Below are 19,677 nucleotides of genomic sequence, written 5' to 3'. Positions count from 1 at the left end.
TTGAGTCTTCAGAAGAAGAAAAATAACTCACCCTCTGGAGTGGTCCAGATCAAGTTGCTTGAACTCAACAGGCATGTGATGGATGTATGGTCATCACTTCAATTAATAAACGCTAGGTTTTTTTTTTCAGATTTGGAGTTCCCTTTGAAGCTCCAACAAACCGTATGCATATAACGACTTCAAAATTTGGAAATTAACGAGGCAAAATCTAATAGTGTGAAAAATCAATACGTGCAGTGTGGCACTATTATTTTAGACCAACAATGTAAAAGTTTCAATTATGGCTCTTCACTTTGCTAGCATGAAACGCGTATATTATGAAACGAATCCATAAGTTAGTACCCTTGTTTCCCCCAAGACAATTGAATCTTGGATTCGTAGTTGGAATATGGTGTTCCGACTATCACATGATTTTAGGCGTGTGGGCATCTCCCCTTTAGAGATTTATTTAAGGGGCAGGTGAAGACCCGTTGATGGAAGAATATCTAAACATGAAGCAAATTACAGCTTTGTTATTAATGGCTGGAGGAACTACTTGCATTATTGTAAAGTATATTTCAACTTTTGTAACTTGAAAAATTGAGTTACAAAGATTGTTAAGCAAGTAATCAACTCCCAGGTGTTCGGGTGTTCGGTTGTTAACCTGCGTATAACTATCCATCCAGAATTCCAGATAATGTCCCCCTTGCCAAAGTCTTGGCGTAAAGCTGTCAAGTGCGATTTTATTGATCCTGCCCAAACACAATTATCAGCATCACTGATGACCTAAGAAGTGTCAACACTACACGAGACACAAACATCCAACAAAATTTGAAGCGTCTCAATTAGAATTTGAAATGATATGTTATGCTGTATTGTCCATTATGTGTCTGATATGAACATGACTCCTCTTTTCAGGTGTTCATGCTTCATAATTGATGACCAATGTGTTTATTAGACAAGGTAGATCAACAAATGAGGTATTTCATTTTATGAAATGATAGCTAACCAAAATTTAACGCAAAAAAAACTAATATATGGTTGGTACTTACTACATATTTTTCTAGATAAAATTAGTAGCAAAATTAAAACATAATAACCTGAGTTCTTTTATCTCAACGTGAAGAAACCTCTTTATTATCAGATTCAGTAATGTTGAAGAATAAAATAATTAGAAATGCTAGTTCAGCACATAAATGTTGCAGAAGAAACATACTTTATGTACCAAGGGTCAGCTTGTCTGAGTATGTGGAAAATGAAAATGAGGGGGTTAAATAATGTATTTGAAAACACAGTCCAGACAAATTGTCATTTCCATCTATGCTATGTTATTTTTACCTATTTAAACAAGCAGACTCTCTTAAGTAACATTAGCCATACCCAGAAAAAAGAAATAAACATCAACATCATAATAAAGAGAATATATATTGAACGATACAATGTAATGCAATGATATACTAACACATAAAAGCAACAATAGTATTGCTAGTATAACCAGGCCAAGGCTAATGCAAAGAAGAGCAAAGGTAATTAACGAACCTTTACACTGAAAAGAACACTGCCATCTGAAACCTGTTCACCCACCATAAGTTGAAGCCCATGCACATAGCCAGAAGAAGGTGCCTTTACAACATGCTAGAAAAAGTATAGAACGTTTTTGGTTATAACTTGCTGAATAGATAAAGAAAGGAGTTTCCAACATTCAAATAGAAAATGTACAAACCTCCATCTTCATTGCTTCCAATACTAACACAGGTTGTCCTTCCTCCACTCTTGTCTTGTTCTCCACTAGAACCTTAACTACCAAGCCTGCCATGGGTGCTACAACTGTCCCTTGAGGGTTGGCTGATGTTTCAACTTTGGGTTTATGTTGGGATTCTTCATCCTCAGACAGCTCCAGGCCTAGTTTCTCTCTGAAATAATGATGACAGGACCCTTGCCAAATATGAATATGCCTTATTTGATCCTGAATCCCAAGGAAAACCATATTTGCCTTATAAGCTTAAGAAATTTATTTAACAATCAAGATGGATACAGCAGTTAAATGTTTTTATCAAATCAATCCACACAAACTCCAGAATCATCTATGCAGAGGAAAGCACTTACCTTTGAATAAACAGCTACATTAACATCATTGATTACACCAGCAGCTTCAACTCTAAAATAGTTATCTTTTACATATGTTGATTTCACTTCTAAAACAGGAGATCCATTTTGTTCTGTCTGAAAGATATAATATCATCTTGAGTTAACGTTTTTGGAGAATTTGTGGCATAATTGAACAGGGAAAAAATTAGTTTCATTTGATACCTCAATTAGGTATCTCCCATCAGGCTGATAAGTGATGGTAAGCTTCATGATCTTTGAGCTACCACTACCATATTCATTATCCCACTCAAGTTCCATTCTACGCTTAGCTTGATGATGGATTCTGAAAGGTGGAGAAGAATACCATATAGGGAGCAAGCTGCTGCCCCCTGAACATGCTTATGTAAATACCAAGGAAAATTACAAAAACAACTCAACATTACACAGCAAGAATGGGACAATTTACCAGGTGGATTTCTAGCCAATATGAAATGCTCTTTTTCAATGAGGCATGCGGCCACCAGGGATGCATTAAGTCTAGCAGCTTCATATGCTTCTTTCACAGACACTGAATTGTTAGCATCAACAAAGAGGTCTTCTTTGTAGTTATCAATAAAATGAGTCTCCACATTGCCATTTGCAAATGCCCTGTGATTAGCAAGCTTTTGAAGAAAGTTGACATTGGTTGGCAGACCTGCAACCTGTGGAAGAAGATATTAGCAATTTAAACATGCAGCAAGATTTCAAAAGAACAGAATACAACTAGAAAAAAAATGAATTACAATGACTTGAATCTCTATTGTACATGGGAAGGAGAACGAAAAAGCCACCATGTCCACCACTGGCCCCAAAGGTTATAAATACAGGATCTAACAAAGGGTAAGTAATATAACATCTCAACACAGAAAAGGCCAAATTTACTACAAACCCTCAATCACAATCATGATAACTTCACAGTTCACTATAGCACAGGCAATACAAAAATTTAAGTATACCTGAAACTTTGACAGACTATCCTTGAGTTTGACCAAGGCAGCAGCACGATTTTCTCCCCACACCACAAGCTTAGCAATCATAGGATCATAGTGCATGCTAACTTTGTCTCCTTCTTTAACTCCAGTCTCCACTCGGACTTCCAAAATAGCAGATTTTCAGTATGATAAAAAAAAAGAAAGATCCACAAATCAATATTGAAGTTTCATAGTTATTCCAACCAAAGTGGGGAAAATTCAGATTCATCATAAATAGATTAGTAGGCTAATTTTGCATATCTGACCTGCAGATGAGACTGGAACATGATAATGGTGTAGAACTCCAGTTGCTGGAAGAAACCCTTTTTGAACATTTTCAGCATAGATTCGAGCTTCAAAAGCATGACCTGCCATCACAAAAAGAGTTATAATATACTGAAACTTCAAGGCCTCTAATAGATGGATGGAACTTTACACATAATAGTAAAATAAATAGTTGACAAACTCAAAATCATTAACTAGGGGCTTATAAAATTTTCTATATGTTCTTTATTTTCAGAAATAACAGTTCAGTTTGCCTCATTATGGGGAATATTTTAGAGTATGTCATTAAGATGACTTCCACCAATTAGTCATAAATATTGGTAAGAGTTTCTTTTCTCCTTGCAGCGTATATAACAGAATTTGGGCCTATGTACTTATACATGACTTCCAATCAACCTAGTTTACAAAAAAAAATAAAAAAAATCATATCTTAAGCCTATTGGTACCAGTCATACAGATTATTTTACTCTTAAAGTGATGTTTTCTGTTTTTTGGCTCAGGAGCTTTAGTCAACCACATACTGATCCAACTGTCAACTTTAATTCATTAAAAAATCATTAAGTTTAATATGGAGTTAAGCAGAGCAAACCCCAAACTCACCCTCGCCCACACACACAATAAATGAAAAAGGGGTAGGAAGAAACTAAAGATATGAAAAGCAGCATCACCTGATAAGGGTACTTGTGATTGACTCAATGGAAGAGCTTCTCCATTGGCAACAAGGATTTGCCATTCAACAAGATCCTGACCAACAATCATTTCTGTAACAGGATGCTCAACCTGTATTAACATTCCCCCATGTTATACTTTTGTAAGCCTAGATTTTAGGAAAAGTGACTGAGTGACAGTAAAAACTAATACAAGCACCTGAAGACGTGTATTCATCTCCATAAAGTAAAATTCATCAGAGACTGTATCAACTATAAACTCCACAGTCCCAGCATTGTAATAATTAACTGCCTTCAGCCATCAGAAAGAAATATGAATCAGTGGATGATATCGAATGGAAAAGAAAAATTTGCCAATGAAATTCTAAATCAATCTAATCTTGAATACAAGGTATCTAAAGATTTTTATACTCAGAAGAAATCAATGAACCAATTATTTCAGATCCTTCAAAGCTTGATGAAGCTATTGCAATTTGCAGGAGGCTGAGAAAGTACAGTTTAGCATTTTGAAATAGAAGGACCTTACCTTTGCAGCTGAAACAGCGGCTACACCCAATTGTGCACGAAAGTCAGCAGAAATGTTTGGCTGCAAATTTCAAGTTCTTAACTCCAGCAAAAAAAATTAAAAAATAAATTAATTAATATTAAAGACATGATAATGGAAGCCATACAGCTGGAGCTTCTTCAATTATTTTTTGGTGTCTTCTCTGAACACTGCAATCTCGCTCATACAAATGCAGAACATTCCCATGCTTATCCCCAAATATCTACAATGATAAACAGAAAAGAATCCATAATAAACTTCAATCAATGAGACATGACATTTTTATTGATGCCCATTATTTTAATTCCGTTTTTCCAGTAAAATTCTTAAATAAGTGAACACATAATCCCTGGGCTAAAGATTAACCTTCACGGCGCAGTTCTAATTTTTCAGAAGAAAAGTAAGCAACCAATGAAGCTTCAAGGAGAAATATGACAGTAGGGCAACAAAAATGAGCATAAATACCTGGACTTCTATGTGTCTTGGCCGTGTAATATACTTCTCCAACAATATTGTGTTGACGCCAAAAGAAGCAGCTGCTTCCCGTTGTGCAGCTAAGAAGGATTCAACAAACTCATCTGGAGTGTGTACAATCCTCATACCCTGCAATATTCACATATAGTCCAAATGTCAACATAATAAAACTGTAAGCTCAGAGCAACAAATATTCTCAGAATAATCCCTCTATCATCTATTTTCATCACAAAAGAAATCCAGAACTCTAAATATTCACCTTAGGTTATCACATATCATAGAAAAGGAGACGACCGAGGTCCACAAACAATATCAGAAACACAGCACAGCACAGAGAATGGCAAAAATCTAGGTTGTTTGGACTAAATTCTCGAGGCAACAACAAATTTCACTGTTCTATTAATAATCATCCATCTCAAAAAGTACTTCTGTAATTGACTAGAAGATAAAGAAAAGTAGCACACCCCTCCAACTGCGTTAAGGAACAGGAAACGGAATAACTCGTAAATATCAAGATGGGAAGCACCTTTCCACCTCCACCATGAGTTGGCTTAATTAGGACTGGATATCCAATTCTATCAGCTTCCAACTTCATTTTTTCAATATCTTGATCATATCCGTGATATCCAGGTACAAGAGGCACACCTGCAGCTCCCATTATTCTCTTCGATGCACTGCCACAATCCATACCAAAAAAAAAAAAAAAAATGATAATCTAAAGACGCATTGATAACACATTCATAATGAATTATGAAACTTAACTGTACGATACCTCTTGTCACCCATATCTCGAATAGCAGACGCAGGAGGCCCTATAAAAGTGAGACCACTCTCCTCACAGAGCATGGCGAAGTCAGCACTCTCCGACAAGAATCCATACCCAGGGTGAATAGCCTAATCGAAACGACAAGTGTCAACATTCGATTAGCTCAATTAACCAAAGACGAAAAGCAAAAGCGGAAGGAGTGAACTGAAGAAAAGTTTACCTGCGCGCCGGAGCGAATTGCGGCGTCGACGATGGAGGCTCCGTTCAAGTAACTGAGCCGCGCCGGCGGCGGTCCGATTCGAATGGCCTCGTCGGCGGTTGCCACGTGGAGCGAATCCCTGTCGCCGTCGCTGTAAACGGCGACGGTTTGAATGCCGAGCCTCCGCGCGGTCCGCGTGATCCTGCAAGCGATTTCGCCGCGGTTGGCTACTAGAATCTTCTCGATGCGGTGTTTGTTGTTTCCCGCGGAGAAGGCTCGTGCGCGCACGTGCGAGTAGGAGAGTGTGGTTCTGGTGATGATAAGCTTTCTGCGGAGCAACGCCAGAGAAGCCATGGTGGTTGGTTGGTATGTGTGAGTCGCGGAATGGAAAGGAAGGAGTGAGTAATAATATGAATGCGTGCCATGATCGGGCACTCATAGGGGTAGTTTTGTCCAATCCAGAAGTGCTGAACCGATAAGTGTGCTGTGCTGTAATGGAGTGGGACGAAGGATTACGGGATATGGATGAATGACACTTTGGTCAGCTTAGTAAGCATCTACAGTCAACGCCTTCATCTTTTTGCTTTTTATTATTTATTTTTTTTCAACCACCTTAACCAAAGGATCTTTGGTTTTCAATGGTACCTGTAATAATTCCACAAGCTTAGAAAAAAATTTATTCTTTAAAAGTTCACTCATCAAAGAGTTATAACTGATATTGGTCCTATTTTTCTATTTCATGCCTTATAAATACTCCTATATTCTATCGGAGATCCAATTTAAATATTTTCTCACACATTCAATATGTGTTATCATGAAATTACATTCATTGAGTCTTTTGTTTTTATCATTAAAAAAATATATTATTTTTATCATTGAATTTATTTGGCACTAACATTTAGATATTCCTAAAATATAAAAAATTAAAATTTTGTTACTAAATTTGAAAAAATTATGACAAATTAATCTTATCTTTAGTTTTCTTTGTTAAGTCAAACAGTTATACCTATGTGACACTTTTGGTAATGACATGATACTAATGATTGTCGTGTGTCATAATTATAAAGTGTCATTTTGATTTTTCAAAATATTTTTGAATTTTTAATTAAATATCATATTATATATAAATTGTTAGCATAGTGATGATAATTGATATTTGTTTATAGTGATAACAATTATTTATGGTGATAAAAATCAAATGAAAAATAAGTCTAAAAATCTGAAATATTATATTTTATATTTGAAATCACTATTAATTTATTATATTTTATTAAGTTAAATTCTAACGAATAATATTATTATAATAACGACAAACATCAATATAAGTGAATTGTAAATAAATAAAAATATGAAAATTAAATTTATTTTTCATAGGAATCAAAATAAAACTGTGTATTATGTTAATATATAGATACTAATAAATAATTTATTTTAAAATTTAATATACTTATTTAATTAAGGAGGAACTTAAAAAGTAACAAATAATTCTAACACTTTTACTTTACATGTTTTCTTATATTCAATCGTTATAATGGAACAAGCTTTTTTTTAATTGTCTTTTCATCATTAATATTATTTCATCAAATAGATTAATTAATTAATCTAACATTCTACACATATTAATAACATATAAGATAATAACTTAATTTGGATATAATATCTAGTTTGAAATCTTATAAAATCTTGTTAGTAATGTTCTAGATTAATAATGTCCTAGATTTAACATTACTATTATGGTGTATTTACTCGTAAATTAATTTCATACTTATATTATAATTATTGTAGAAATAATAGAAGTGGGGGAATATGTTAATATTTATGCTAATAATTTCATGCTAAGACTTAGACTATGTTTGGTAAAATTAACTGAAAGTTGAAAATTTATCTAATTAAATCATAAGTGTTTGATAAAATCATATGTTGAAGTGGTTGAACATTAAATAAAAAACATTAAAAAGGACATCTAATAAATATTCGAGGACAAAAAGAAAATAAATATAAAAAGCTATAAACTAACATTTTAAAAAATATAATGTTACTTTAAGTAGCATCTAAAAAACGTTAAAGATTACTAAAAAAACTCATTTATCAAATAGTTAAATAAACTTTTTAGTTAGTAAAAAAAACTAAAAGTTAATTGAAATATTTTGCCAAACACATTTTTAATTAAAATTTTAAAAATACTTTCAAGAATCAAAATGATATTACATGTTAAGTTCAAAAATCAAAATAAGTTTATGAACTAAAATGACAATAAATTATTAAGTTTAAAGACTAAATAAAAAAATTAACTTTTTTGACACTAGATACAACCATTTGAATTAACGGAAAAATTTAACAATAAAATTAATTTATCACACTTTTAAAAAATTTAATAACAAAATTTAAATTTTCTATTTTTCAACGATCTTTTCTAACTAACAAATTCAATGACGATAATAGATATTTACTCTTAAAAAAAATTGCCATAAGCATATTGTGTAGTTAGTTATGTTATCTATTAAGGGCCTTGGGAGATGGGCCTGAGATTATTGAGCTTTTATTTTCGGAGTCAATAATTCCATGGCCCAAACTAGTTAATTATTGAGGCAAGCAAAGGCTCACGCTAGAAATGGCTAAAGTGAGCCAAGCCTTGTACTTGAATTAATCATATAAACATGCACTTGATATTTGATTGAATTTACTTTACTGGATGATAAATTTAAATGCAGATTTAATATGTGCATTAAACAGGCTTGATCAAACAACTGCATTTGAAGGTTAACCCTATCTTCGGTAGGAGAAAAAATAAATAGAAGAAAATACGGATAACGATTTTTTTTTTTGTTTGATTGAAGAGGAAGTGGAAGAAAATGAGAAAAAATAATTGATTTATAGAAATAAAAGTTTAAATTTTTCATATTTCTTATTTTCTTTTTTATTTAAATTTTAAACTTTTTTTCTTTCTTTCAAGTAAACGGACATGTTAAAACTTATAATAAAAAAGTTACGATCGCTTTATTAATTTAAGGACAAAGTCGATCTCCAAATACCTATGCGATGATAAACTCCTGCATAATGTACGGTATGATTCGCTGAACTTACGGTTTGACTTGAAAAATGATGTGTGAAGGTCAAGAAGTTGTTTTTCTTTAATATTGGAGTACATTTATTGAGACGGGTGTATATAAAAGAAATACTTTTTTGTCCTAGGGTAAATATCATTTTAAATTATTTTATTTGTTTAAAGAAAAATTAATAAATAAATAAAAAATAATAATATATAAAACTAATTTTATTAAATAGATGAAATATAATAATATTAATATTAAATTTTAGTGAAAAAAATAATTAATATTACATTAAAAAATTAAATAAGGATTAAATTTTCTTTCTCAAATGATGGAGAGGGAGTAATAAAATAAGAGTCATAAATAATAATATATATAATACGGGTGTCGTATTTAGAATGAGTTTTTATGTTCAAATAATATAACTAGTATTGACCTTAACACATTCTAATATTACTTTTTAGGATATATTTAATTCACTAAAATACGAGGATAAAACAGAACAAAAACAATTGTTTTGTTTGATCTATAAAATGTTTTAAAGAACACAAAAAAGGAAACACGAGACAAAACAAAAAGGGCGTTACTTGTTGAATCAGGAGACAAGGTTTTGTTATGGGTAACAAAATTTAAAAAGATAAAATTCTCATTATTATTTTTTCACATATCCAATTAATCTCCCGGTCCGTATCATTTTTGCACCCACATCCTCCACAACGCTGGCTGATTTCAGGAATAGCAATATTAAAATTTTGACAAACCAAACCTAATTACATGGATTCAATAACAGAAATTTTAATAAAAGTCAATTGTTACAATTTGCATGTTAATGGTTTCATTCTTATGCTTATTTTCTGCTAAATCGGTGATCAAACCTTAGATCCTTCACAAGATTTAGTATAGACCAAAACCACCAAACTAAACTAAATGATTATTCTAATTTGCGAAATTTCCCGATTTCATCACAATTCACCAAAAAATTAAATTGACTATTTTGCTAAACCAACCAAAAAAATGTACAAAAGAAAGAGGACATTGACAACTTTATTATCTTAATCCAATGAACTTACATTTTGGTAACATCTAACAATTAAATCTGCTAAAACTAATTTCTAAGAATTTGGACTCTTACCCATGCTTTTATAAACTCTTATTTGTTTACGAATTGTTTCCACCAATCTATACATGACACATAATCAAATGATATTTATGATTCAAGATTACCTAATAACTTTTTGGTAAGAAAATGATTCATTTTTGTCTATTTTAATTGGCTTAATTTCTTTTATAGATACTGATGAATCTAATCAATTAATCATTGGTTCAAAAATTATTATTAACTAGATTAAGTCTATGGAGTTATAAGGTTAGTAATTAAAGAGAAAAAAAGAGAGAAATATTATGAGTTCAAATCTTTTTCATCAATAAAAACTAACAAACTAACAATTCACAATTGTTAATAAAAAAATCTAGAAGTCTATAAAATTTATACAATTTACAAAATATTTAATACTCCAATAATTAATTTTTACAATATATATATATATATATATATATATATATATATATATATATATATATATATATATATATAAATACAAACCATAACAATTTAAAGTTTTTTAAGGTGTCATTCAATCATGGTTCTTAATTAGCTAACATTGTGAATCATACAAAACCATAACACTGTGCATACACCTGAAACCATCGGCTTCATCAAAGCAAGTAGCAAATAAATTAATGGTTTTAATTAATAAGACTACGAGAAATTAGAAGTTCGTACACTACGCATTAAGAACGGTAAAAGCCGATAATTAAAACAATGCACAGATTGGAACAAATGAACAATATTCCTATTCTTCTACATCGATTTTACAAAGACATTAGAATCATCTTCTTTCATTGAGCAGAATATCCATAAAAATGAATCATTAGGCTGAATTGCTTCATTGGCTTAATTTCATTCTCTAGCCACCTTAATGGTGCAATTCAAGAGAAACAATATTTATCAATACTTTATTTTGATTCGTTTATCAACTTCATTTATCAACTTCTTTAATATTTATCAAGTTTTGTATTTTTATTTTCAATACTTTACTAAATTTATTCATTTATCAACTTCTTTAATATTATACTATTTATTTTAATTATTACAATATTTATGTTTTTTTTAATTTTTAACAAAATATTTTATCTTTAAATAAAAATAATGAAAACTTAAAATGAACCAGAAAAAATTAAATTGTAATTATCTAAAATATATTTTTATCTACGAAATAAAAGAAAACTATATAAAAGAACATTTAAACTTATGTCATTTTATATTTTGTCCAGTTAAATTCACAACTAATTTATTCAATTGGGTAATGATTCTAAAAATTAGTTTTCAACTTTCATCTAATTAACTTATTAGCTCTCTTTATCAAATAAGGTATATAAAAAAAAAACAATCACTTCATGTTAATGTAATTAAGGATAAAAGGATGGACGAGGGAGTGAGGGACCAAGAAGAGAAACCCTTCTATTTTAAAACGTGGGACTCATAGATATATAATATTTCCAATTTTAGAGGAAACAAAGAGGGGAAAATATAGTAGAAAGATTAAACTATTCTGATATTTTGTATATTTGTTTTTTATTAGGATATTTGTGTAATTTTATATATAATTTTATTTACTTTCATTTTTATTTCTTCTTAAATAATTTACATAATTATTTTACTTTTTAGTCTCTCTTTTACTTCTTTCTCTTTCTTTCCTTTCAAGTTATTTCTGAACCGAACATATCTTAAAGTGTCCTTCATTTATTTATTTATTTGTTACTTTAAAACGTAAACATCTCAACCTTATAAAAAAAATTCAAAAATTTAATTAATTAATTACTTGAATGGGACAAAATTAAGTCTCCAGCGATTAATAGCATCGTCCTACCCATAAAAAAAATAGCATCGTCCTTAATTCAAACGGTAACTACTTTATATTACAACAAGGTAGTATATACCAACAAAAAGAAAAATCCCTAAAAATTTAATTAGCATGTGAAATTGCAGTAAGAAGAAGAAGAAACGACTATATGTTGATGAGGGTGAGAGAGCATTTGAATTTTGAAGACATGTAAATAAAACTACAGTTGGGGCTGTGACCCATTTTGCATGTGATCATGCTTTAACCTAACCACATGATGACAATCACAGGATTTGATTATTAGCTTTCGGCTTTGGTATATACCTTCGATGTTGATGATGGGGTCATTCCATCTTCCATTAATATTCCCATGTTAACTGTGCAATGCTCTGGCATGACTTGGCCACTGCAACATCCATTCCCATCCCTGATAATAACAAGAATCTTGCTAACAAAGTATTTTTACAACATTAATTCAAAAATATTTAATATAAAAATCATATGAAAACATATAAAAAAAACATAACTAATATAATTTTATATATCTTAATATAAAAATATATATTTTTCTTTTAATTTCTCAATAATTTTTTTTGGGCACTTGTTGCCTAATAACAATCAGTATATATATTTAGCAATCTATATATCTATCAACTTCCTAGCAAGGACTACACTATGCTAAGACCAGCGATAAATCAAAGTCCAAATATTCTTTGAAAAACGTTTCACTAAACATATTCTGCATCATCATTTATCAAACTGGATGATCCATTTGGCTAAACGTTAATCAATATCACCAAATTTAATTGAGTCTCATTCCTTATTTAATCAATTTTATAACTGATTTAATTTTGTAAATTTTAATTTAATAAGTAATAAAGAATGCATGTGTTTCGAAGAATGTATTAAGAAATTATTAATACTTCGTTGAACAAAATATGTGGAGTGAAAAATAAAATAATGGTAACCGTGGTCCGTGGTGTCGTTTTGTGTAGATGGAGTGAAATGCAAATTCGAATTAGAAGTTTCAATTCAAGAGAGTGATGGATTTCTAACCTTTTTCTCTAATCCATCAATTGCTACATGACTGTGATCATGAATATGATGTTTTGTTTTTACTTTCTCTCCAGTCCCCAGAACGAATCATCTAGTAAGAATATTATCTATCTGACATGGGTTCAATTTGTTTTATGATCGACAAAAGTCAACAACAAAGAAAAATCCATCCATTAATTAAGTTGTACGGTACACTATTTATATATTTATATCTTATATTTAAAAAGGGGATAATTTTTAAGTAATTAAGAAAGAGTAAGAACGCGTGTTAATAAAAGTATAAAACTCCATTACTCCAAACATATAATTTTCTAAGTAGTTATTTTTCCCTTTATCTAAATATTGTTTGGGATAATGCCTGAATAAGAATATGAGTTGCTTCTGGAAATATTATTTGCATTGAGTCAAGACCATGTCCAAATTAAATTAGTTATAACAGACTGTAATGGGGTAGATACAGATAGGCAGAGTATATTAATTACTACTACATAACAATCATCTCAGTGCAGCATCACCTCAATTTAACACTGAAGGGGTTTTTAGTGTACACTATATAATCTCAGGAAGAAACACAATTACAAATATAGATAAAAAGAAAGATGATTATTTCGTTGTGACTTTAATAAATCACACTGATGTATATTTTATATTATTCAATCATATAATATTATGTAATTTATTTTATCAGATAATTAGAATAAATTTATTATTTTTTGCAAATAAAGCATAAAGACCTTTTTACAATTTTGATATTTTATTTTTAATTTAATGTATTTTAAAAAGATACTTTAATCTTTATTAATTAATTCCTAATCTTCCTAATTCTAAACCTAATCTTCCCTAATTAACTCTAATCTTCCTAAAACTCACACCCCATACCCGCCCCAAAACACCTCCATGAAGCGGTGGAACGTGACCCAACACATCAAAAATTACAATCTCCATATTCTAATTAAGTTTGTTTAGTGTTACCACGTACGTCAGGGACCAGTCTCTACTGCAGCAATACGTGTTTAGAAATTAGAAACATTACCTTTATGTTGCTGATTAGTTTAGACTTTTGGGAAATCAAAGGAAAATTCAACAAAATTGTACGTGTGGTGCGTTTATTAATAAGATAATGTAAATCAATTGGATCAAGTAATATGTTTATGACCTATGATTGTTACTTGGTTAGTCTGTGTGCAGCTATATTCAATAAAGTTGGGTGAAGACAAATTAGCAAAAACAAAGTTTACTAGAATCTGAGAGTTATATGAAATGTGAAGGAATTAAAAGATAACTTATATTGGATTAAACAATATGATCTACAATAAAACTTGTCAAACAATATTATCTTGCTAGTAAATGTTTTGCATATGGAAAGATTCATCAAATTGTTAATGTCTTGTTTCAATAAAGTGTTGGTGCACGACTATATTTGGAGGTGAAAAAGAACTTTTTTAGCTCATGACATCTAACATTGATGATGATTTTTCTTTCTCAATTTATATCACGTTTAATTGAAAGTTTTATGTGATGTGTAACCATAAAAAAAATAAGAAATGTTAAAATCTCACATTAAATAAAAAAGTATTGAGATGAACTATATAACTGAAAAACAAACATCACCTTACAACCTGATTTTATAGGATTAAATTAATGTGACATTATATAAAATTATATGATTAGATAATATATAATATATATATGTATGATTTATTTTAAATTTCACACTAAAGTAATAATTATAAAAAATATTATTTTCAACTAGTGCAATATTCTGAAAAATTAAAAACATGATACCCATTTTTTTTTAAAAAATATATTAAATCCTTTAAATAAGTAAATACAAAATTAAGATTAAAATACTATTATATCCCCTTATATTTTTAGTAATTATTTCCCTTTGTTGTTTTATCTTTAATTTTTTTAGTTCTTTAAGTTTGTAATAATATCCGTAATGATTATTCTCTGAGTTTAATACTAATATTGTTGGTGTTTTTATTTATTTTTAAATAGTTTTAATACAGAGCGGTTAAAAACTGTATATGAGTATTTAAATTCGTTGTTTTATCATTAGGTAACTAAAATAATAAATTCAAACATAGTGGCCCGCCACAATCTTTTTTATTGTTATTTTTTTAAAATTATAAACCTAGAATTCTTCATCCCCAAAATGAATATTTTAGGTCAAACGATGTTGAATAAATCTAGAATCCTTCATCTCCTAAAACTAATTATTTTTCTTCCACATTGTTAACCTGTAAATCTGTCACTATATTAAAATTAATTATTTTAAAATTTAAAATATTAATAGTGTTAGTATTAAACCGACGAAAGAATCATTTTAGATAACGTTACAAATTTAAAGGATCAAAACATTAATTTTAAAAAATAAAATACTAAAGTGAGGATTACTTAAAAACATAAGAAACCAAATAGGTATTTTAGCCCAAAATTTAAAATAATATTATTAATATAAGCACATCTTTTAAAGTTGCTTAAATATATTCTTTCGTGAAATATTAAAAATTAATTAAGTATTTATTTAATAATAATAATAATAATATAGACTAGTCTTTAAATAAATGAATACAATAGTTAAAAAATAGTATTTAAACATATAGTTGTCTATTAAGTCAAGAATAAATCTTAATGTTAGCCATATTAAATATATACTTAAATATATGTAATACTAGAACTAAAAAGTAAGTACCCATATTTTACAATCAAATAATGAATGGTAAATATATATACATAATAAGGCATGATCCATTCTTATCAATCTCGATCTCAATCACATCAATCTCACTAATAGAGTCAAATAATACACTTTGAATTCATGAACATGTAATGACGTTCCTTTGCTTCTTAAGTTTTTATCTCTTAACTAGAGTCCAATCTTACAATGAATTACAAGAAGAAAATATATTTGATAATTTCATAATGATATTATTAGTTTATCTCACTTTATTAATTTATCACACTCCCAAACATATATTTTTTTTAATAAAGATTAATTATTGATGAAGTTGATGATTACTTTATATTAATAATATGATTAAAAAAATCATATATATGAAACATATATTAAGAATATTTTTTTATAAGAATAAGAAAAGTAAACATGGACCAACAATCATAAATAAATAACCAATATTTAATATTGTGATTACTTAAAAAAAATCGTGTGACATTTTTAAAAAATCACATAATTTATACATAATGTTTACTATTATATATTTGCAATATTTGAGTTTTAAATTATTTACATAATAAAAACTATTTATCATCAATAATTTAAAAATAATAAGAAGTGTCATGACAAACATGACCATAGAAAATCTCTAAATATCCACTCCTCAATAAGTGAGCACAAATTTGTCTTTTACCCTCACCAAGTGATTAAACCACGATGAAACTGGTACATACTTTAACAGTTTTCATCTAATTAAAAAGTGTGGAGGAAGGTCACTTTCTTTGGCTAAGGATATAAAATTTATTTAATGGTTGAGAAAAAAGATGAAAAAAGAAGAAATGATGACGAATTTAAATTTATTTGACCAATATTTCCAATAAAAATTAATAAATTAATATTTATTAATAAAAAATATTGGTTTAATTATTCATTTATTTTTTATAGTTTCAAAATTTATTCCTTTTAATTCTTTTAGTTAATAAGTAAATTTTTTAATCTTTAAAATTTATAATTTAATTCTCAAAAGATTTCTGTTATTAAATTTTTTTAACTAACTGATTTTAAAAAAAAATTAATGAAAGAAACCTTCTGAAAATTAAAATATAGATTTTAGGGATTAAAATTCACATATTAAATTTTAAAGACTAAAAAATTTATTTATTAATTTTAAAACTTAAAAAAAAAATCTATAACAATTAAATAAATAATTAAACCAAAAATATTTCTTTTGCTCCCTCCCTGAATAGAATAATAATACGTAAAATGTCATGGTTTCCGATAACATGCGTGCGACTTTAATGTGAAGGGTCGCGTGTCTGTGTGTCTTCATTAATTTTGCCACGAAAACAACGGGAAGTACTTCAATTTTAAACGGAATTTGTTTGGGCGGTGACGGCGGTTTCTTGATAGATTAATGCCATTGCACCCCTTTAACACTACGACACCGTCTCACATCATCCCTCTACCATTACCATCTTCCATGAACAAGTGCCACTGTTTTTCTACACATATATATTTAATTAATATACTCTATATACTATATACCCTATTAGTATTTTATATAATGTGTAATTTATTGTACTTATTGTATAGATCACATCAGATGCTTGCTGGAACTATTGGATATTGATTCATTATTTTGTGTTATTTTATAAATTGAATATTAATATATTTTTTTAAAATAATTTATTAGTATGAGTGTCTTTTATCATTGACAGATTAAAATAACATGTTTAACCATATAGGTTTAAAGATTATGTAACTTGTCATATTCTCCTTTAACCTATTAGATAAATTATTAATTTTATTCTATCAATAATAAAAAAAAACTCATACCTATAAATTATTTTAAAAAAGATTCATATTAATATTTTATTTATAAAAATATTCAAAATCATCAATCACTCTAAATACTCTTCTAGTCTTATTTAACATGCATCCGATTCCATCGTGATAATTTGGTTAAGAGTACACTTTCATCATATTAATAATTAGTGTTTTGAAGATATATGATTAGTTAAAAATATGAATAAAAACACATTGAATATTTTAATTAGTGAAAAAGCTAAATATAAAAAATATTATATTTGTAATGTAACAAATGTTTTTATTTTTTAACTAGCACCTTAAAAATGTCTTCAATTAAAGTTTTTTTTTCCTATTACGAATAAGCATGATTAATTATGTTTGTTAACAATTGACAAAGATAAAATGTGGAATTGTAATAGTTAGTTAAAATTTTGTAAGTTTAATTTATGTATAAGATTTTAAAAATAAATTTAATTGAAATATACAATTTATGTAAAAGTTTTTACACTACAACAAATTGTTGCACTGATGTATAATAAGTGAAAACAACTTAGTAGTAATAATATAAAATAATTTTATATTATCACTTAATCATAATTATATATAAATTTGTTATATTTTACAATAGTTACTTTTAAAGACATATAAATATATGACTTTTTATTAGTTGATAATATGAACATTTATACACTGACAATTTATAATCATTAAACTTATATAATAATGAATTACCATGTAATTTAAAGTAATTAACTTTTATGTTAATGACTTTAAAAAACATATTTAAGATAATTTCCACGAGAGTCAAACCGACAAATTTGTTTCTACTCTTTTTATAAAGTAATTTATTTAACTAAAACAGTGATTATGGTCAAATACATGAAGGTCAATAAAATTTAAGTAACAAATAGAAGGATTAGAATGAATTATAACAGAAAATGAAGGAGTTAGGATAAGAATTAAATCAAACAAAACAATGCTGAGAGTCATAAACAAAATAAGATTTATGAAAATAAATAATAGGAAAATTATAATCCAAAATATAAACTTAGGTTTGATTCTCAAAAATGATTATAGATTAAAGAATGCTCATGTTTATTTAAGACAAAATAGTTCTAATTGTTAACAAGTTCTAACAAGCAAACTTTTCTTACTTTTTTATAACATTAAGAAGACTGTTGTTTACTTCTCTTACCAATATACAATCATAAACAAGCTCTTAGTATTTAACATACAAAACACCTTAGGTTTCAAAGAGATTTAATTTTAATCAACATATAAGAGGTGTGGTGACCTTTGACTTCTTGTTTTCTTCCTCCATTCAATATTCAAATTAGCTCCCATTTTTTTCAAAGATTGAGGTTTCTCTTTTCTACATAAAAAATAAATATAAGAGCAATAAGATGAATAAAAAAAGACAAACCTATGTAAATTACAAAGGAAACATGCCTAAATGCAATTACAATGTTCATTAAAAAAGATTAAAGAAAAATACATGTCTACATTGAGATATTCGAATTCTTTTTGAACTTAAAACTTTGTTTGTTCCTAAGAAAAAAAATTAGAAAATAAAAATATAAAAAAGTTTAACAAAATTCACTAGAGTTATCAAAGTAGGACAATCAAACTTACATGAGTTTGATCATCATAGCTCAATTTAATTCAATTTTTGACAAATAAAGAAATAGTTAATTTGACTTAATTCATCAGAATTAATGGGTTAAATGCACTGATTCATCTAAAATAAAAAAAATAAGTAATTTAAACATTAATTATTTTACTTTATGTGATAAAATATTAAAACAATTAAACGTATAAGTCAATCAAGGAATATCTTCATATAAATAATTTGTAATTAAAAATTAATTACATATAAGAAAATTTAATTAAGATAATAAATAATTATAACTATCATATTCAAAATCATGTATTAACTCAATAGAAAAATTGTTCTTATAAGGATATTTTCAGTCAAATCTTAGTATTGCGCGAAATAAAGATTTTCTCTAAACAATTTTAAGGATATGTGCTTAAAGTCTACCTGAAATTAAAATTTTCAATCCACATGTTTAAGGATAAATGCTCAAATATGAAGAAGACAACCATTAAAGGAAACTATTAGTCAAGGCAAAATCTAAAAAAATAGTTGTATGGCAACAATACCTC

The 19,677-nt window shown here is 28.2% G+C and overlaps 1 protein-coding gene across 1 annotated transcript; it reads right to left on the bottom strand.

The window, feature by feature from the left end:
- Positions 1 to 486: 486 nt before the first annotated feature.
- On the bottom strand, positions 487 to 6,530 carry LOC114389872 (methylcrotonoyl-CoA carboxylase subunit alpha, mitochondrial). Its single transcript, XM_028350590.1, has 16 exons — positions 6,035 to 6,530; positions 5,821 to 5,942; positions 5,575 to 5,722; positions 5,040 to 5,177; positions 4,702 to 4,797; positions 4,557 to 4,616; positions 4,230 to 4,322; positions 4,031 to 4,142; positions 3,344 to 3,445; positions 3,063 to 3,199; positions 2,534 to 2,768; positions 2,290 to 2,456; positions 2,086 to 2,202; positions 1,703 to 1,945; positions 1,519 to 1,614; positions 487 to 731 (listed from the first exon to the last, which is right to left on the bottom strand). The coding sequence occupies exons 1-16, from the start codon at positions 6,365 to 6,367 to the stop codon at positions 723 to 725; spliced, it is 2,208 nt and encodes a 735-aa protein (XP_028206391.1). The 5' UTR covers positions 6,368 to 6,530; the 3' UTR covers positions 487 to 722.
- Positions 6,531 to 19,677: the final 13,147 nt, after the last annotated feature.

Source organism: Glycine soja, chromosome 2 (genome assembly GCF_004193775.1).
Source record: "Glycine soja cultivar W05 chromosome 2, ASM419377v2, whole genome shotgun sequence".
NCBI lineage: Eukaryota > Viridiplantae > Streptophyta > Magnoliopsida > Fabales > Fabaceae > Glycine > Glycine soja.
Note: the sequence above shows the minus strand (reverse complement) of the source record. Positions and strands in the feature narration are given on the sequence as shown.